Below are 20,657 nucleotides of genomic sequence, written 5' to 3'. Positions count from 1 at the left end.
ATTTGAAGGCTAATAATCTTCTTTCCCACTATTTTTGGAAATTTAAAAAAAGAAAAAAAGAATAAAGGCAAAGAGGACATAATAGAGTTTGCGAGACACACTCTTACCGCTAAAGATAATACTTTATTTTTCCAAAGGGACAACTTTTTTGAGCATTTATCTACCACCAGTTTTCAAGAGGACTCTAACCTAGGGTTTGCTCCTATAGGAATACCTAGATAAACAAAAGGAATTTTTAAAAGTTTCCAATTTAGAAACTTTGCATACCTTTCCAGCACCTCTTCCCCAACACCACTTGCCCCAAGGTTGCTCCCGGAAAAAATTAACTTTTAGACGGGAGACAAGTTCGAAGCACCTTAGGATATTTTTAATGACCACCACATTATCGAACGTCAGTTCTTCCAATGTCATCTGGATATTGGAGAAAATTTACTTGCATCTCATTATCCTCCACCTTATAGTTTTGATAGAGATTCTTTTTAATTGCTTCCCTCATCATACCACATAAACATTCCGCCACAGTATTAAAAAGAAAAGCGGTCAATAGATCTCCTTGCCTCAATCTCTTTGATACCAAAAATTCATTTATAGGATTACCATTCACTAAAATCAACACCCTACTATTAACCAAGCACCCTTTCATTCACCCAATCCACTTGTCTTGGAAGCCCAATCTTTGTAACATGTACAAAAGAAAATCCCAATTTACTAAATCATTACATGATAATCCAATTTAACATTCAGACTAAATTTTGAATTGAATAAGTACCCGTAATGGCTATAGCCTTATTAATCGATAATTGATAATGATATAATCGATAGATAAGCAACGAGAAGAAAACCACTGTCTCTTTCCTCATACATTTGGCGTAGTGCACAGCGTTTACACCATTGGTTAAATAGCCTTTTTGCCTCCATAAATCAAAATAATTTAATTCTGATTCACTTGGTGCGCAATATATATATAATTGATTAAAAAAACACCGCACATCATTATTATTGAACGGCGTTTTACTAAATCATTAAGAATTTAATTATCATAGCAATTATGTAAATCTTTTAATGATGCAGTATCATATCATTGAACCATAATCATAATATTAATTAAATTGCATCAAATTTAAATTCAACTAATGTTATTGGAAAACTTATAGCGACATTATTATCTCATACTATTGGCAATCAACGGGAAATTGGCAAATCATTTTGGCTGAAAAGGATATTATCAATTTCAAATTATATTGTCAAAAGTTATTAATACTTGAATCTCTTAATCAAGGTTTAAGATTCAAACTCCAACTTAAAAATAGTGTAACAATTGAAGGTATCATTTTACTTCAAAAGATAAGTCGGCCCAATGGAAGGAAAATTCCACCTCTTGATTATAAAAAAAAAAGTTTCAAATTACATTTAAAATAAGAAATTAGCTCCTCAAAATTGAGACGCGATCAACTCAGCAGTCCATTTGAAACTGGAAACCAACACACAATGTCCTGTATTAAGAATGTATCAATAAATAATCGCATGCTCTAAGCTTTATTCTATTCGAACTATTCCATGGTTCATGTATCTCAATCGGCAAATCTCATCAAAAAAATCATCAGCGCTGCTATGAGAGCTCTTCATCTGAAGAATCTTGATTACCATAGTCCTTAGCTTTTTGCCATACTTCAACAAGGATTCAAGAGTACTCATTTTTTGTTCAGCATTTAGTGGTGACCTCACTGTGATCACAACCTCCTCCAAACATGGAATTAAAAATCCCGGATCCACCTGCAAATGAACATCATCATTAGATAAGATTTCATAGAACAACCACCTAAATCAGATTCGTAACATCAAAATGTTATTATGAATTTACATGTTTCAGGCTGTTCCTCTGGCAAAGTGCTGCAAACATGGCTCCATGGATGTCAAACTTGCGCAGCTTGGGATGGTTGTTGAAAAAATCAACAAAATCGATCTCTGGAAAGGATTGAAGAGCCTCATAGTCCCCAGTGAATTCCACCTTCATATAAATATGCTTCACCTCACTGGCCAATTTCAGCATTTTGCATATTGCATTCCAGCACCACTGGATCCCCCTCATAGACAGGAACACCAGAGCTGGAAGTTTTCCAAAATCAACCATATACACTCTCCCTGGAAACAATTGACATGAAAAGAGAGAAAATTAGGCTCACTAAACCAAAAAGACAATTACATAGTAGTGTACTTGGGAACAAAAATAAGGCCTATGAATAATAATAAATACAAGAATGACTTTAAAATTTCAATTACCTGCACTATTGGATATTGAAAGATTCCTCAAATGCTGGGTTTCAGGAACCCTAATCCAACTACAGCCTTGTACCTCAAGGGATTCAATTTTTGGGGAGGATAGCGTAAGTGAACAGTTCCCTGGACCATAAAAATCCAGCTTACACTGCTCTAAATAGGGAAGGTCAATTGAGATCGATGCTACCCCTTCACATCCAAGCAGTAGCAACCTTCTCAGATATGGACATGACTGAAGCACCACAGTCAATACAGGTTCTTCCAATCTTGCACCAATTATTTCAAGGGTTCTAAGATTTTGGAAGACATCCCATTTTGGGGAATGCATCATTAAGACACCCCAGAGTTTTAGAGATTCCAAATTCCTTGCTGCACCAATGCAATCCAATTTTGAAGGGCTTTCATGGGAGTCTTGACTTTCAGCAAGGTAGTCCATTCGAAGCTCGAGCTGAGAAAGAGACATACCAACAAGTGATAGCCATGAAGCAAGGCCGGATGTGGAGAAGGGGCTGTATACAACTAGTTCTTCCAATCGCACAACTGCTGATACCATTCTTTTCACAATGTCGTCCGTACTTTCACCAAGAGAAGGGTTATCAAATGAGTTGCGAGGGAAGTAGAGCATTCTGATGTAAGCCATTGAGTCCTTCCATCGCTTAGAAACACAATTGCAAGCCGCCACATCGCGGGCATTATTGATATGGGACAAGATGTATTGAAGAATGGCATCAGGGAGAGGTTCCATTGCTGAGGACAAAAATTAAAATAGATAAATGTCAGTATGTAGACAGATTCAAGAGTAAAAGATCATCATTCTCATCAAGCAATATGAATGGAGAGATGAAATCATAAAAAACATAATAAAGACGATGTAAAACTCAAGCACAAGTATTAGAAAAGTATGTAAGACTCAAGTTATTTTAATCTCAGAATCTGATTGAAGCATTTTCATCCTGGGAACTATCTTTCCTATGACAACTCCTTTGAGCCAGCTTAGAAATCCCAATTCTTTGAAAACTCAAAAAAGTAAAATTTGTTGAACTGTTTACTTGGCTGTTAGCAACAAAATTGAGTTCTAGTTATAAACAATTATGCACACAGGGAAACAGAACATATTAAAAAAGTAAAAAAACTCAGTGTGGTACAGTGGGATGTATAAGGAGAAAACCCAGAAGGGAAAAGGTAGAAAATTCTGCTTCTATAGAAACAAAAAACATAACTGGGGGAACCCAGATGAGATCTAAGCACTGGATCAAAAATTCAGACAGAAATAAAACCAAATCTTGTAAAATTGGTTGGAAAAACTAATGCATCATCGAACCCCGAAAAACAAAACATGGAACATAAATGTTTTTTTTTAATCCAATTCATCCAGCAAGACAGAAGCAAAAAAGGGTCAGAGAAAGAGCTTACAGAATATGAAATCGGAATAGAATGAAGATCTGAGGTTGGATGCCGAATCTCTCTGGGGATTGGTCGGGAGAGAGAGATTTGATTTGAGGGTTTTGGCGTGTTGGGTTTGTGAATTTATATGGGAAATGTATGTATTGATGATATTGCGAGGCTGTAAAGGAAATTTTGGGGAAGGAGGGTGGAATGAAAATTAGCCCGCGTTTTCTTTTAGGTTTTTCAAATTTATTTTACCGTTCAAACAGATTCTATGCGAGGCTATAATAATTAAACATATAAATAAATAAATAGCTAAATACATACTCTGTATAGGAAATTAAGAATAGCTCCTACTGATCACTTTTCCGGAAAACTCACATGATTTGTCCTTTCATGATATATAGTTTTTTTTTTCTTCTCACCTATCATTTTCGAGACAGAATTTGTTTGAGATATGATTAAATATAAAGATTTTTTCTAGTAAAAATTTGAATATTAATTTACTAATTGTAAGAAATTAGTTTTTTTTGTTATACCAATTATTTTTTAATTTCTACTTTTTTAAAGAAAAAATCATGATTTTGTAAGGCTTTTCCTCAAAGATTTTACATGAGTGGAAGATTTTTGGCATGACTTCTCCATATATACCTTATGTCGATTAATAAGAAAATTTATTAAACGGTCATAAACCATTATGTGTTTATACTTCCAGCTAATATTTATGTAACATTTAAATTTTATAATTTACAAAAAAAACACTTGATTATATATCATACAAGAGATTATCAGAAATCAAAATAATTCAATATCATCTAATAATTTCCAGGCCTTATCGTAAACTGATAGCATTTCTTTCTATTATCTAATATGCTAACCAAAGGTGAACTGTTTTGGAGGTAAAAATTGAAGAAAATTATATTTCTGCATGATTACCATTCTATTCAAAGTTTTGAATATGTAAATGATTTTAATATATATATATATATATATATATATATATATATGATAGTAAAAAAATCAATTGTGGTCTCTTGAAAAATTTTAAAATTTGAATTTGAATTGGAAGGTGACCTCTCTCGGGTGCACTTCAAAATAATCTCTCTTCTAAATCCTTTTCACACAAAAAAGTAATGGCAAGGCTAGCAAGTGACATAAATTATGTGATTAATTTAGTGCAATACTCAAGCTCAAATATCAAGCATCTAGGGGTGTGCAAACTGGGAAATGAAGAGATATTTTCTCTTATTTGTTTAGACGGAAAAATAAGTAGGGAAAAAATTGATAAGCTCACATAATTGTCACAAGTCACCAAGGCACAACTTTACCGCTGCACCAGGACTCGCCCTCATTAATATTAATGATTATTTTTTTTTATTTTATTCACCGACCTTGAGGAGATAAAGAGTAGAACTCATTACAGAGATTAAGATTATACTATTTCAGTTTATCTTTTGTACTGGAAGTCTGGAAGAACGGTCCCAAAATGCTTCAAGTCAACTTGAATAATAGTGCAGTGCTAGTATAAGCTCCAACGTGTATTTTCAGTGAGCTATGATGGTAGTTTGAATCCCTAGAGAGGAAGAACACAAGTACTGCATTGCAATGCTGACAATGCCATCATATAGGAACCCTGTAAGACGGATCCACCATTTTCAAGATGAACAAGTTTCCTTTATCACCTCTTGATAACCTGTTACATTAATTGTTACCACAAAGTATGACAACGAGTATTTGATATCTATACCAGATAAAAGGTCCAATGGTTTCATAAACATCTTTCTCTAAAAAGAATAAACATAAATCTAACTAAGATATTCTCTTCAAGTAATCTGGCTGGTAACTCACCGCAGTTCTTCGTCCAAATATGTTATTTCCAGTTCCCCACGAGCTCTTCCAGGTGCTTTAATAGGTATCTGCATGTGTACATTATGATGGAATAGATCATGCTCACAAGCTATTATTCAACCAGTGCATAGACACACATACACATTACTCACTAGTTCTTAAGCAGTTCCAAATTGCAGGTATAGGATAGTGACTATGACTAATGTAATGTGTATGGTTCTTAGATCATTAGAATTTGCAAAGAAATCTCTACAGAATTTGCAAAGAAATCTCTACAGAATTTGCAAATGCTTTTTTTCACTCCTAAAGGTTCTTAAGCCAATGTCAGCTAGCACATTACAAAATAGAATTTCAATGATAACTACTGAGACTCCGAATACTTACAATGCCTCCAATTTTGAAAGTATCAAATTTTACAGCTACTTTCCTTGGATTTAAAGGTGTTAAATCTGCTGTCACCTACACAATATTGATTTTTGATTACATACATAAGCAAATGTTTGAGTGAGAATGAATAAATGGTGAAAACTTGTCTCAATTTCACTAGTATTACCTGGTTGAAGAATGGCCAAGATTCCATATTTTGGGCCCTTAGAGTATCGACATTGATTGCTTGATAATTTGCAACTGATCTCAACAACTTTGGTCTCTGTAGTTGCATTATTGAAAAAGTTAGCAGGCAAAAAATGGGACATGGCAAGGTGGAGAAAAATTGTTTTTTTTTAATCTATTAGAGAATCATCTTATCTTGCAAAATGAAAAGGGAACAACAGAAGCAAAATAGATATTTTGGAATTTAGTGAAAGCTTGTTAAAATATGGGTCATGTATCGCACAAGATATAGTACTGAGGACTTCATTATAAGTGCAAAGACAATAACACATAGCGAAGCTAGTTTTGATACTAATGCTAGATTGCTAGTAAATGACTGAATACATGTAATAGATATTGGTTTTATATTTCCCTTTTCTGCAAAGATTTGCACATACATGACAATTCTATGATCTAAACTCTAGACAAAGTGAGAGATTTGGGTAGCATTGTTAGTGGAGGTGTGGGGCTATAATGGCAACTTCTTGAAAATTCTACCTTGAGTTTTTTTTTTTATTGGCAAATATTAGTCTGTTAATTTTTTGTTAGAAATTTCAGTGGGGGATTCGAACCCGCAACCTCTTGTCCCTCCCTTCTTCCTTCTCCGACCACTGGAACAACCTTATATTTCCCATTCTACCTTGAGCTTAACCATGTATATAATGGCGAATGTTCTATTAATGGAATTCAATGTGCATTCGGTGAAAATGAATTTTTGCTAGAAAAAAAATGTAAACACAGAATAGAAGGAAAGAACCTGCAATATGCTTGCAAACATTAGATATTTAGATGCATCATAATATCTAACATATCTTAGTTGATTTATCACCAGAATAATTGTTTACCTTGGTTTGTAAGATTGACTGCGAGGTAGTGTATATAAGCTCCCATTTTCCATCGAGTAGGTTAGATTTGAGGGGCTCCTTTATTGGAGTAACTGCCTCAAGTTCGCGCGCAATCTATTTTAGAAATTAATTCCACGAATCAAGGATAAAAATGTAAGTGAAGTTGAGAAATTTTTGTTGGAAGAAAATTAATGATAAAAATTAGAATGCAAGACAACATATATTCAGTACATCTTAGAGAATGGATAGAAAGCACGCAATATTACTTTTTTTTAAAGATCTTTCCTCTCTTTCCTTCTCCCTTAACCATCAAAATCCACCTTATATCTCATAAGTAAGTAACAATAATTAATTAGCTTTCATTGTAGACATGCAAAATTACGGTATGATTGAGGAAATTAATGAACAAAGCATGGAATTGAGCTGACCTGATCAACTGTTTGCTGGTCTTGGGGAGTGGCATCAGCCCCTCGATCAAGTGGTGCAATGGCCTCAAGGAGTTCTTCCTTGATGATCTTGGCATCTTTACCTTTCTGCTTCAAGAAGGAAGTGAAAAATGAAACTTTTGTTCTCCATTTGTGATTATGATCAGAGACAAGGACATGATGGGTGGAGGGTCTAACATTAATTGGAAAGTAAGAAGAAGAAAGTGAAAGTGGCAGTGCATGGAAATGGGGTACTGAATATGTGGCGTTTACAGCTGAAAAGAGGGAGGGAGAGGATAAGGCCATGCCTTATGTTGGTTGTGCCCTTCTTTATTAGACACGACACAACAGACTCATAAGTCATAACAACTCGTATCATATTGCCTTTCCAATTATTATAAAAATAATTAAACTTCTCCTTAGTATTTTTTTTAATAAGCATATCACAATCTCTATCAAAAAATTTAATTGATTATTTTTAATAAAAAACTTTCTTTAATTATATTTTTTATTCATAAAATTTAGATCTGATACCTTAAAAAAATCTAGTCAACTATCGGTCGAATTACTTACTTATTGGTAACTTTTTCCTTAGTATAATAAAGCTTCTCAACGCTCCTCTAGTATAAGAGTGAGAAGAAAAAAAGTAAAAGAAAAGATATCCTCCACCAAAAGAGAATTTAACAACTTTAACACATTTTTTTAAATATATATTTATTAGAATAAATTGCAATAACCTCCTCTAAGATGTACACTATGTTTTTTCTTCTTTTTTTCAAAATGCTCTATCTTTTATGATTTCATTATATTTTTATATTCTTCCTTCTTAATAATGTTAATTTCGTTTATTTTTTTAGATGATTTGGTAAGCATGTGATGTTTATTAAAATTTTATTTCGTTTATTTTTTTAGATGATTTGGTAAGCATGTGATGTTTATTAAAATTTTAATTCTAAAATTATTTTTTCTTTTATCTTCGTTTAAAACTCTTATCTTTTACATGTCATTATTAAATCTATAGGGCTATTGTTGTTGTTGAGCATGATGAAGCTGGTGCTAATTTGTTTTCATAGATTAATATTCATGAGGTTAATTTATTTTTTGTTTTTGATAATATTCAATTGTTCTATGATTTTTTTTTTTTATATTCTAGCCAAATAGGGAAAAGGGGTATCAAATATAATTTTTGTAAAATAGAGGGAAACATATATACTATTTGTAAAAGGGGTGCATGTGTAACATTTCTACAACTTCAGGGTGTATATGTGTAACATTTTTAAAACATCAAAGACTTACCTATCACCACTACGGAGGAGAGCATGCCTTCTACCATGACCATGGAGGAGAAACTTGCCTAGCACCACTATGGAGGAGAAAACAAGATCAAGAATGTAACTCCCCTTTGGTTAAGAGAAGAGGAGAAAGAAGAAAAAATACCTAATACAATTTCATTACTTTCTCTTTGTTTGATTCACTTAAAAATCAAGGACAATTTCAAATTTTCCTAAAAATAAATTAAAAAATAATATAAATATTTTTTAATTTTTAAATGACAACTTAAACATTATTACAATAGTTACAATATGAATGTTAATGTAATAATTTTAAAAGAAGACCAGATATGTGTAAATAGAACAAATCTGATAGACAATTTCTGTAATTTGTTCTATTTATTATTTACAAAAAATTTAAATTTTTAAAGACTTTAATTTTTATTTTATTTAATGAATCTTTCTCCTAATTTTATATTTTTTAAATAAATTTTAATTAATAATATATATATATATATATATATATATATATATATATATATATAAATTGAAATTTGTTTATTAGTCTCCTCGTACAGTCTACCCAGGGACTGAGAAAAAAAAAACGAGTTCCATAATTTTAATGTCAGAAAAAATTATATGACATGTAATGATGCATATAACTATTTCTTCTGTCTTATATTATACTCTGTGGTTCGACGTAACATGTGATTTCATAAAAAAAAATGTTGCACAGAAATAAGAAAATTCAGAATATATATATATATATATATATATATATATATTCAATAACACGAGTAATATAATGTTTTTTTTTAACGGAATAAGACCACAAATGGTTCTTCGGTCGGTGACTCTCACAAAAAAGAAAAACAGAGCAAGAGTAGGCAGAAGGTGCAAAAGTATGAATTGATGATCTCTTCAAATCATTTTCTCTCTCAAGTCTCATCCTCTTTTTCTGTTGTAATCATTTCCTTGATGCTTCTTCTCAAGTTTGAATCTTGAATACCGAAAAAAAAATTATGGGGTCAAAGTTTCCGATGACCCAGTTGGGGACATCGCCCGGGTATATGATTTCTCCCCACAGAGATTTTTGTGTGTACAGCAAGTATTCCAGAAGAATATCCTCGGAGCAAAAGTTCCCATTTAAGTTCGTGGCGCAGTCTTTAGGGCATAAATGGAAGCTAAATGACATAAGTACTAGTACGTTCTCTTGTTACTTTTTTGTTTTTTTATTGGTAAATATTAATTGTTAGTTGATTAGTTTTTTGTTAGTACAACTCGAGACCTTTTCCTCTTTTTTAACCATCCAACCAACGTTAGTTTAGTTACTTCTTATGCTCACACTTTTTAAGCTTCTGCCTTCTTGTTTTAGTCACAATCTTGTTTTTGAGGTTTTTTTTAATCATGTTATTGTACGAAGTATCATGTAACTTCTTATGTTCACACTTTTTAAGCTTCTGCCTTCTTGTTTTAGTCACAATCTTGTTTTTGAGGTTTTTTTTAATCATGTTATTGTACGAAGTATCATGTAACTTCTTATGTTCACACTTTTTAAGCTTCTGCCTTCTTGTTTTAGTCACAATCTTGTTTTTGAGGTTTTTTTTAATCATGTTATTGTACAAAGTATCATTGGCTTTGCTGAGGACTAATCTCCGTCATAGAACCTGCCTATCCACCTTTATTGGAGTTTTCCCCTCTCAACCATATTTTTTCCATCTACAAGACTTGAATCTGATATCTTGTTTAAGGGGATCCAATTCAGTACGACTCGGACCAACGACTTGTTGATTGTCTCTGAGGTTAAAAGAATATAACCTATAAAGCATGGGCACCTTTCTTGTTCGAAGTGTTATCATGTCGGTCGGACACATTTTCAACACCAACACCTTGTTTCACACTTTCTGACCCTTCTTATTAGGTGCCTAATTCAAAAGTTACTTTTTGTTGGGTTGAGCAATTAAGCTATCACCTTTACACAACTAATACACTTGAAAAACATAGAATATTGGTTTAAAAAGATGAATATATCATCATTTAGAAATTCTGTTTTATGTTACTCACATTTCATTTAATTAGAATATCTCTGTTTGTATGTGTATGCGGTGTCTCCGTATCCTATATTTTAGACATTAGTTGTGTCAAAGTGTCCGTGTGAGAGTTCGTGCTTCATAGAATATAACATTTTTCCAAATTATAGTGTTTTTTTTTTTCCTTTATCTCTCTCATTCTGGCTGTTTATTTTAATAAATTAAATTTTCCATTTCTTTTTCAAAGGTTCTATTCAAGAAAGATTGAATGTATTGATGTCGAGGACCCAAAATTTTTGGAATGAAGTTACTTTTCCACTTGCAAAACCTGGTCAAAGTAGGAAGCCTGATACTGAAAATGATTGTGGATTTCAAGTTATGGAAGACATATTCATGATAGAGCAGACAATGGACCGTAGAACACCTTGTGGGGTTCTTTCTCTAGCTGTTGTGATTTGTATTGAACAATTCAGCAGGTGCATACCCGTTAATCATTCTGTTTTGGATGTAAATTTTTTTATATTGGTCCTTGGGCCAGTGCATTCATCGAATGGAATTATATATTAACAGATTCAAGACTAAAGTATATAACTGAAGTGCTATATGATATATGTTTTTACTTTTGCACTTGAAATGCACAGTAAAATTATTTATTTGTCATCCCAAAATTACTGAAAAAGACTGTGTAATAACTAATAAGAGAAGACACTAAATAATGTTTATTTTCTACTCTTCCTTTCGTTCTTTTGCCTTAAAATGTTTATTATATACTAATACTAATATACTAAATGGTTCTGATTATTTCTTTAGTTTCTTTTCTTAAACTGTTTTCTGCAATCCAAAAATATAGGGTGGTTCTTGCTAGCTATGAGTTGAGTTATGACTGAGATACACAAGAATATAATTTTCAATTTATCATGCTAAATGTGTGGGTAAGCAGCTTTCCTATTAAGACTCATTACCTTTATTTTGTATTTTTTGGTTTACTTAGGAGGCTGATAGGGAAAAATCTGATTTATTAAGTAGTGTTGCAGAGTAAAAGGGAAATAAGATGTTAGACTGTTATTCCTTGTGTTTAGAAGGAGGAAACTCTTTCTTAGGGGGAACCCTGTGTTTGTACTCAAATCTGGCTTAAAAGCTAAATTATTTATATCTTTATTCAGAATTGAGTATGCTTATTTCTTGAGTCCAACAAGGTCCCAATGCCCACGAGCCTGAGAAGGAGGGGGGAGGCCAGGGAATTTTCCATGTGAGCTATCAATTATTTGGCATGTGTTGCTTTGTTAGTTTAATGTCAATTGAAAATTGAATCCTGGGAAGCACCGTTAACTAGGGTCCTGTCTTTTTTTTGTTTTGCTTGCTTGCTTCATGCCTATCAAACTGATAAAGAAATTATTATTTGACCTTTTGAAAATAAGATATGCAGGATGAATGGATTGACCGGGAAGAAAATGCAGAAAATTTTTGAAGCACTTGTGCCTGAATCTGTATATAATGATGCCCGTAATTTGGTTGAATATTGCTGCTTTAGATTTTTGTCAAGGGATGGTTCTGATATTCATCCTTCCCTCCAGGTATTGAAGACTCTGTTCTTTGGATGATTTGTTAGAAACCATGTCTGATGTTCATTTTCTGTTCTGTTTTATCTAAGTTCATCATGGTCTCATCAAACATGCATGTGATACTTTTTTTGTTTTTTATTTGAAAGGTTGATTTACTGAACACAATTTTCTAAAGAAAAAAAAATACTATTTCTTATTTCCTACTGATGCATTTTATTTTTCATCTGACCAACACCACTTCTCCTTGTGAACCCTCACTCTTTCCAATAGTTTTCCATACCTAAGCCCTGCTCTTTTTTGGTGAGCTCTTCTTTACATATTTTGCAATCTTTTTGATGAAGATTTGATTAATTTTTATTTTATCTCCTTCCAACAATTTAATATGGTGGTGTTTTGGAGTCAGTGGTCTTCAGTTTCACAAATGTCATTCAGCACTTTATCCCAACTATCTTGTGGTAACGAATTGTGCAACCTCCTTCAAAAGAAGAAAGCACGCATATACTATGAAATAATTTTTTGAAAAACTATTGTGAAAAACAATATGTGGTTTTTGGGAAATTTGAATTGCCAAAAAAGCAGCAGTGACAGATGAATCCTAACTCGCTGGAGTTCTTTGTTCCACTTGTCCATTTAATTATCAAATACTGTAATACTGAATAAACTTTATTATTTTATTTTCAAAAAATAAATGCAATGCTCATTGCTTTTGGACATGTCTATAGGACCCTGCATTCCAGAGGCTGATATTCATAACCATGCTTGCCTGGGAAAATCCTTACACTAATGACCTTTCCAGCAATTCAGAGAAGGCTTCTTTACAGGTTCACTTCTTTACATTTTTCCTTTGAATTCTCCCTCTAGTTTGTCCATTGAACTGTAACTCAATGTTTGAACTTTTAGATGTAGTAGACATGACTAACTGGATAGTTCACTTATAAATTTAAATTATCCTCTCTGTTGCAACCCAAAAATAGGGTCCTCCCTCTTCTTAATGATTATCTAGGAATAGTTATTTCATCTCAATCTTCTGAATTCAGTCAATGATATCATGATTGAACATTGAAGGTGGGAGATATTTTGGTACAAGGATTTCCAGTTATTTTTTCATCATAATCATTTCATTTGTTTCTTTTTTCTTTATGATATTGATAGATCACTTAATATATGTAACTTTTGTGGACTTTCCAGAATAAACTTGTCACTGAGGAGGCTTTTGTTCGTCTTGCTCCTGCAATCTCTGGTGTTGTTGACCGTCCCACAGTGCACAATCTTTTTAAGGCACTTGCTGGTGATCAAGAGGGCATTTCTGTGAGCTCGTGGCTGAATTACATTAATGAATTTGTCAAGTGAGTTTTTATTCATCTATTTGTCAATGATGTGATGATCTTAGGAGAAGACATCCTAGCAACATGTGTTTCTGAGCCAAAGTAGTTGAAATATAAATGGCCTGTAATGATTTGCCAATCTCAAATGCTTCTAGTGCACTAGGTATTCTCAATTTTTCTTGATAATTATTAGTACATGAAAGAATAGACAGAAAGAATGGAATTTCTTTTGGCATGATAAGGGGGAATTGTCATAATTCCATAAAAAAATATTCTCTGGTATGACATAACTTTTTTGCTGAACTTGTACTAATATTACTGCAGAGTGCGTCAAAAACTGATATCATATCAGATTCCAGAGTTTCCTCAACTTTCTGAGGAGAGAATTTTATGCATTGGTTCCAACAGTAAGCGGCCTGTTCTGAAATGGGAGAATAATATGGCCTGGCCTGGCAAGCTTACTCTTACTGATAAAGCAATCTATTTTGAGGTATTTTATGATTCTATGTGATGGTTATATAACATACTATATCATAAGCTTTAGGATTTTCCCTATAGCAATACAAAAAGACATGTGGATTTCTCTGTACAAAGCACAATTACTGTTCTTTATAATTTTAGATATTGCTTATAGTGCCTTTAATATGTGTAAGCATATTTTATGATTGAGGTGATTTGATTAAAAAAATTAGTATATCTGCTTGTTTTGTTGTTTGTTGGTGTTATGATACATAAGATTAATTTGTTTTCTAATATTCCTGGAACAGAACTGAATGCTTAAGCCTATAACAACCAAAAAATACATTTGACTTGTTGCAGCTTTAAGCCCATAATTTCCAATCTCTGTCTTGCCACATAATCTCTTGTTATGAGATCTCCTTGACTTACCACGTCTTAGCCCCCAAGTTCTCCTAATGCAGAGTTAAAATAATCAAATTCATGTATAATGTGTTTCTAGTTGTGCATATGAAAAATTGAATGTTTTAAGATTATGGCTTTAAAAAACTCCATGATCCTGCCAGTTTCAGACTGGTTTAGGAATCAAGGCCACCAATTTGATCAGTTTCTATAGGGCTCAAGGGCTGGCTTCCAGTTACAGCCAAGACTCATCGAAATGAGGCTCTGCAGGCCGAGACTTGGCATAAATATATGACTTCATGTTACAGCAGTCAGAGGTTGGCACCATCTTAACCTAGAATGATTATATTTGTTTCATAACAGAATTAAATTACCTAAAGGCTGCTCATAGTCTCATACAAACCCCAAGAAAACAATGTGGGCAAGGGATTTTATCATTTTAAGTTTGAGGAGATTGTTACTTGTTAGTAATTAATCTTTGAGAGCTTATTAAGATAGTTATCTATTAGAGAATACTCACTGTAAATAGGATTGATTATGCATGGCACTGACTGCTGTTGCTTGCTTGCTAGCTAATGTGTGTAAAAGTGAACTGGTGATAGATTATAAATTAAAAGATTTTCTATAAAAAGAAAAGTAGTCACCATCTTGTTTCAATGTCCTTTTCAAATCTTTGTTCCAGGCAGTTGGCATACTGGCAGAGAAGAGAGCCATGAGATTGGATCTTACGCATGATGGATTACAGGTAGAGAAGGCAAAGGTTGGGCCTTTAGGGTCTGCACTTTTTGACTCTGCTGTTTCTGTTTCTTCCGGCTCAGAGTGAGTAAGCTTCTTCAAGCATTTTTTATTAGTTATATCGAGTCTTGGATTTGTGGTTTATAATGTAAGAAAATTTGATGATCTAGCATGTTTTCTGATGTTCTTATTGCAAAATGATTAGGGTTTATAATTAATAAACTACTGCTTATCAAGTATCTTCTTACCATATTAATGTAGATCAATTAGAGTAAGATTATGCTTTATAATTAATTCATTATTAAACTATTTATTCTGAGATCCTTAGTTCCAATACATGGAATTCTTCATAAATTCTAACTAACTGATAATGTATATTTTCATTTTATTAATTCTCTTCTATATAAAATACTAGTTGACTTGCATGCCCATTTTAAACCTTGTGCATCCTTGTATTGACTCATGGAAGGAGAATTAACCAACTAAAATTCTACTAGATTTAGAAAGTCCTAGTTTCTACTTGCACAATCATTAAAACCTTGTTGATCCCTTGAAATTGAGCTCCCTTCTTCAGCTCATGGAACTCATCTTTATTACCAAAATCTCTCCAGGTAAAAAAGATCAATTCCAATTAAATATTCTAGATATTCAGGTGATAAAAAGTTATGGAGAATATCAGACTCGCTTTCCCCTTATCTCCTTTTCCCCATAAGAGAAGGGTGTATTAGGAGATGTGGGAGATTTTGATGTGTGGATAAAATAGCTCATTTGTAAAGTGCTTTGCTGCATTTAACATTATCATTTAAAAATAATTTATGTTTCTGTTTCTATTAATATTCATACTTAGGTTGAATCGGTGGGTGCTGGAATTCATCGACTTAGGAGGCGAGATGAGGAGGGATGTTTGGCATGCATTTATAAATGAAGTCATCGCTTTACATAGGTTCATACGCGAGTATGGACCTGATGATTCTGATGAGTCATTGTTTAATGTATATGGAGCTCGCAAAGGAAAGGATAGAGCAACAACCACTGCAATAAATGGTATTGCTAGACTCCAAGTCCTTCAATATTTGCGGAAGTTGCTTGATGATCCCACCAAGCTTGTTCAGTTCTCATATTTACAGAATGCACCACATGGTGACATTGTCCTCCAAACTTTAGCTGTTAATTATTGGGGAGGTCCACTAGTTACAGGATTTGTAAATACCCGGAATCAGCCAGAAACTCGACCTTCTGATGAAATAGCTGATAGCCGCAACCATGTATTTGATATAGATGGAAGTGTCTACTTGCAGAAGTGGATGAAATCTCCATCTTGGGGGTCTAGTATTTCCACTAGTTTTTGGAAGAACATTTCAGTAAAAGGTTTAATATTAAGTAAGAATCTTGTTGTGGCTGATTTATCACTCATAGAAAGAGCAGCAAAAACAAGCAAACATAAGTACCACATTGTGGAGAAGACTCAAGCCACCATTGATGCTGCAACTCTACAAGGCATACCCAGCAACATTGATCTTTTCAAGGTTGGATGCTTAACTTGCTCTTGTCTTCTTTGATAATTTTAAGTAACTAGTAACTACTAGATTATGATTGTGGCAAGTTGGCAGCATTCAAAGTTCAAAATTCAAATTACTGAAATTAGTAATCTATGCTCAATCTATATTATTGGAAAAAATCCAAGTCTCACATTGACTAGAGATATATAAGTGAAAGACAACCCTCTCCCTATGAGCTAGCTTTTAGGATTGAGTTAGGTCCATACTCGTATTCTAAGATGGTATCAGAATCTATCCTAGATCCATTCAAAGGACTGCCCACCATGTTATCCGTGCACCAAGCCCAAAAGTGCCTGGGCGTGAGGGGGTGTATTGGAAAAAATCCAAGTCCCACATTAGCTAGAGATAGGGCCAAGGTAGAGTATATAAGTGGAGGGCAACCCTTATTCTATGAGCTAGCTTTTGGGGTTGAGTTAGGTCCAAACACACATTCTAAGATGTTAGTATTAGGATTTAGAAATAGCTGTAATTTGTATAAGCACTGGGCAATAATTTGTTATTTCATTTCATTCCTCTATATTTTTGGCAGTAAAAAATCAGTGTTGAAAAGTTCTTACTAGCAGTGATCTTTAATTTATGAGAAGACTTTGATCAAATCAATTTCTAAAAATATATAGTTTGTCTGCTAATTTCATAAACTATACAAGTAATAGAAAAACTATGGGTTCACTTTTTCCTGAATCATGACAACGAAATTTTTTCTTTTTTAAAGTGGCTGGAGTTGTCTGATGTTTGAAAATTGCAATCCAGTATGCAAAAATAAATTGTAATTTTCGAAAGTTGTGCTATATCTCATATAATTATAAATAATATGTTGTTCTACATTATGTTGGGATCATTTTTGTCAGCGTGCAGATTGATGATGTCATCCTGTTCAACCTACATGGTACCACACACAATTCTAGCCTTCTAAGAAAACAAAAGAAAAATAAAATAAAAAGGAGAAAATTACACTCTGATCCCCTCTTATCTTAAAATATACATTCTCTGTTCTTGAAAGATGAATGCGTGTTACATTTGAGTCCATTTTAATGTAAATGGGTTTTTTGGAATTTTTTTCTCTCATTGATGCTTGACATGATTAATAACTAGTTTTAAATATCTACTTTTCTTTCAACTTTGTGACCTTAGAAGATGAAATAAAGATTAGAGGAAATTTTAAAGCTGATAATTGAGGAAACTTCATTATACTTTCTAAAATACTAAAATCAATAATAAGATGTTTATAAGGTAATGGTGATGCTAAAAGTTATATATTTCCTTTTTTTTTTTTCCTTTTACAAGCATTGAATTGAACTTAATATATTGCATTGCTGATGTTAACTGTATTAACTCATTCTTATATTCCAAATGACCTTTTAGTTTACTGTAGAAGTGTAGATCTAGTGTTCAGTTCATGGCATGAATCTTTATTAGCAATGTTGCCTTAGGCCATCATATTTGGTTGCTTCTTTTAATCTTCTTCTTGTTTTCTTTGAATGGGTTCCAAAAATCATAAGTTCTTAGACAGTGATCTTGTTCCTATGCAGGAGCTAGTGTTTCCTTTCACCTTGATTGTCAAAAACTTTGAAAAGCTTAGGCACTGGGAGGAGCCACACTTGACTGTTGCATTTCTTGGACTTACCTTTACAATTATTTATAGGTAGATTCTCACCTCATTTTTTTATTATGCTATTGATGATTGTTGTCTTCCCAGTCACAAGTCAGCCCAATGATCATATGGCAGTAGCTAGCTTTCTATTTTTCCTTCTGAAAGATGATTGTTTAAAATTTATTTATGGCTATTGATTAGTAGAGGTTTGCCATGGATAGAATGGTTTCATTGGTTTGTTTTTTCTTTTGTGTTAATTTATTTGGTAACACTTTTTCTCATTGAAGATTTATTAATTTATTTATTTTCCAACAATTTCGAATCGTTAATTCCTAAATTTGGACCTGGGTTTGAGCTTAACTACTTCATCCATTTATCATATCCTGATGTAGCAATAAATTGTTGATTGAAAGTATATTTCATATTGTAGAGGAAAGGTGGTTAAACGACAAAATGGCTGGGTTCTGTAGATGTGAAAACGCTTAAGACTCCATTTCTTCATGCACCTGACTGTAATAACAACAGTTTAGACCTTCAGAAAATGTGAGGACCATATAAAATGTGGTGTACTTTCCAAGCTCTGAAACTTATATTCTTAGCAACTTTGGTGAACAATGAATCTCATGGCGAATAACATCTCTAAGAATATTGTTTTTAACTGAGCTCAGTGGCATCATGTAATTCATGTAGATGACCTCACTTAGTGGAAAGCTTTTATTGTTTTTTTTTTAAAACAGCGGAAAGCTTTTATTGTTGTTGGTGGGGATCAATGAGTATGAGTATTCATAGATACTTAGGTAGTTTTGATAATTCGTTTTGAAGTCTTTGTGAGTAGTAAGGATGGATAATTTTATGGGGATATACCATATTTCCAGTGGTGATATGGAGGAAAAATGCCTGATTATCATGGAAAAATTTATGACATTCTACTCACAGAAACAGTTTCATTGTTTACATTCTTGGGGTTTAAAATCTTTTGGTTGGTGATATATGGCTTCCTTAGAGGACAATGCTTTGGACAACATATTTATAGCATATGTGTATTGCAAACTAATTGATGATCTTGCTAATTGTTTCTGTGCACCTTTTCCTTCATGCTGTTATTATTTTTTGAGCTGATGTTTTAATTTGCCTTTCCAGAAACCTGCTGTCATATATGTTTCCCGTGATGTTGATGATTTTGGCAGTTGGCATGCTGACAATCAGGGCCCTTAAAGAGCAAGGCCGCCTTGGTCGATCTTTTGGTGAAGTCACAATACGTGACCAGCCACCATCTAATACGATACAAAAGATTATTGCTGTAAAAGATGCCATGCGTGATGTCGAGAATTTTATGCAGCAAGTGAATGTCTCCCTCCTCAAAATACGTTCTATTTTACTTTCTGGCCATCCACAGGTATGAGCATTCAACCATGTTCTTTAATATGATCTGACACTTTGGGAGGGTTGTTTATATTATTTTGATCTTTATTCCTGTCTTAGAGGATGTTTAATATGATTACCTTTATCAGATAACTACTGAGGTTGCACTGGTGCTGATATCTTCTGCAACCATTCTCCTCATTGTCCCGTTCAAGTACATTTTTTCCTTTCTTCTCTTTGATATGTTCACAAGGGAGCTTGAGTTTCGGAGAGAAATGGTGAAGAAGTTCAGAAATTTTCTCAGAGAGAGGTGGCATACGGTTCCTGCTGTCCCCGTGTCAATTTTACCATTTGAAAATGAAGAATCCAGATCAGAAATTTACTTAAAGGAAATGGAGGATCAATCAAAATCACAAGGAAATCAGAGCAGTGGAAAGTCCAGATAGTTAGTGATACCATTTTCAGTGTTACTTACAGATATTGTAAATATGTAAATTTTGTTTCAATTTTTTGTAAAGAAAAATAGGAAGCTTTGGATTTGTTATACGGAATACTTGAGCTGGGTAGTTTTCAGTTTTAACTTCTCTCTCTAATTTTGAAACCGTCCTCAATGTTGGTTCTCATTGAAAAAAATATACGATTAGTTACAACAGAGAATTTCTAATTTACATGGCTGGTTTTATAGAGGCTTTTTAGGCATCCTCGAATAAATTGATGTTTCACTCAATAGAAGTCAATGAAGCAACAGAAGCCAAAAAAAGAAAATTACAAAAAATAGGAACCAGTCAAGTGTAACATTAAGAAGACCTTCAACATACATAATTGCTAGAACGTGATCCATGAAGTGAAAGTGAACATGTATACCAATGGGATCATGAATGGCTTTATAAGTTTGGGATTCATTGCATGCAACCGTCTTGCCATGATAGGAGCATACTGTTTGATTCATGCATTCAAAAAGATTATTAACAAGAATTATGTTATAGTTAAGA

General features: G+C 33.2%; 3 protein-coding genes across 8 annotated transcripts; 1 reads left to right on the top strand and 2 right to left on the bottom strand.

Annotated features, from left to right (window-relative positions):
* Positions 1 to 1,358: 1,358 nt before the first annotated feature.
* LOC114423909 (F-box protein At1g10780-like) lies at positions 1,359 to 4,165 on the bottom strand. The gene is made up of 4 exons (XM_028390817.1): positions 3,691 to 4,165; positions 2,281 to 3,024; positions 1,862 to 2,142; positions 1,359 to 1,773 (listed from the first exon to the last, which is right to left on the bottom strand). The coding sequence occupies exons 2-4, from the start codon at positions 3,020 to 3,022 to the stop codon at positions 1,537 to 1,539; spliced, it is 1,260 nt and encodes a 419-aa protein (XP_028246618.1). The 5' UTR covers positions 3,023 to 3,024; positions 3,691 to 4,165; the 3' UTR covers positions 1,359 to 1,536.
* Positions 4,166 to 4,888: 723 nt separating this feature from the next.
* Positions 4,889 to 7,731, bottom strand: LOC114422247 (probable plastid-lipid-associated protein 4, chloroplastic). The gene is made up of 6 exons (XM_028388507.1): positions 7,376 to 7,731; positions 6,948 to 7,061; positions 6,065 to 6,160; positions 5,896 to 5,970; positions 5,512 to 5,579; positions 4,889 to 5,356 (listed from the first exon to the last, which is right to left on the bottom strand). Exons 1-6 carry the CDS (start codon positions 7,676 to 7,678, stop codon positions 5,284 to 5,286), a joined length of 729 nt encoding a protein of 242 aa, XP_028244308.1. The 5' UTR covers positions 7,679 to 7,731; the 3' UTR covers positions 4,889 to 5,283.
* A 1,731-nt stretch (positions 7,732 to 9,462) lies between these two features.
* On the top strand, positions 9,463 to 20,333 carry LOC114422246. Of its 6 annotated transcripts, none has more exons than XR_003668650.1 (11): positions 9,463 to 9,846; positions 10,921 to 11,149; positions 12,100 to 12,247; positions 12,958 to 13,056; positions 13,424 to 13,581; positions 13,885 to 14,050; positions 15,101 to 15,237; positions 16,001 to 16,679; positions 18,242 to 18,354; positions 18,734 to 18,846; positions 19,444 to 19,570. XR_003668650.1 is itself a non-coding variant. In XM_028388504.1 (11 exons), the coding sequence occupies exons 1-11, from the start codon at positions 9,666 to 9,668 to the stop codon at positions 20,109 to 20,111; spliced, it is 2,457 nt and encodes an 818-aa protein (XP_028244305.1). In that variant the 5' UTR covers positions 9,463 to 9,665; the 3' UTR covers positions 20,112 to 20,333. The 6 variants fall into 6 exon arrangements, 4 of the variants coding, with proteins under 4 accessions (XP_028244305.1, XP_028244304.1, XP_028244307.1 ...); XM_028388504.1 differs by lacking the exon at positions 18,734 to 18,846 and adding an exon at positions 19,815 to 20,333 and having other exon boundaries at positions 9,463 to 9,840; positions 19,444 to 19,699; XM_028388503.1 differs by lacking the exon at positions 18,734 to 18,846 and adding an exon at positions 19,815 to 20,333 and having other exon boundaries at positions 19,444 to 19,699.
* Positions 20,334 to 20,657: the final 324 nt, after the last annotated feature.

The sequence above is a fragment of the Glycine soja genome, chromosome 8, assembly GCF_004193775.1.
Source record: "Glycine soja cultivar W05 chromosome 8, ASM419377v2, whole genome shotgun sequence".
NCBI lineage: Eukaryota > Viridiplantae > Streptophyta > Magnoliopsida > Fabales > Fabaceae > Glycine > Glycine soja.
The sequence above is the reverse complement of the archived record's forward strand: the minus strand, read 5'-3'. Positions and strand labels throughout refer to the sequence as shown.

Bases quoted from the DNA above. Each gene is read 5' to 3' on its own strand.
- LOC114422247 (XM_028388507.1), bottom strand. From the start codon at position 7,678: ATGGCCTTATCCTCTCCCTCCCTCTTTTCAGCTGTAAACGCCACATAT. The intron at 5,971-6,064 runs GTAATACTAGTG...AATATTGTGTAG, and splicing joins CTTGGCCATTCTTCAACCAG to GTGACAGCAGATTTAACACC. The intron at 5,357-5,511 runs GTGAGTTACCAG...TTAATGTAACAG, and splicing joins TATTTGGACGAAGAACTGCG to GTTATCAAGAGGTGATAAAG.
- LOC114422246 (XM_028388503.1), top strand. From the start codon at position 9,666: ATGGGGTCAAAGTTTCCGATGACCCAGTTGGGGACATCGCCCGGGTAT. The intron at 9,847-10,920 runs GTACGTTCTCTT...TCTTTTTCAAAG, and splicing joins GCTAAATGACATAAGTACTA to GTTCTATTCAAGAAAGATTG. The intron at 13,057-13,423 runs GTTCACTTCTTT...TGGACTTTCCAG, and splicing joins CAGAGAAGGCTTCTTTACAG to AATAAACTTGTCACTGAGGA.
- LOC114423909 (XM_028390817.1), bottom strand. From the start codon at position 3,022: ATGGAACCTCTCCCTGATGCCATTCTTCAATACATCTTGTCCCATATC. The intron at 2,143-2,280 runs GTAATTGAAATT...AATTGTTTCCAG, and splicing joins TTCAATATCCAATAGTGCAG to GGAGAGTGTATATGGTTGAT. The intron at 1,774-1,861 runs GTAAATTCATAA...GTTCATTTGCAG, and splicing joins AGAGGAACAGCCTGAAACAT to GTGGATCCGGGATTTTTAAT.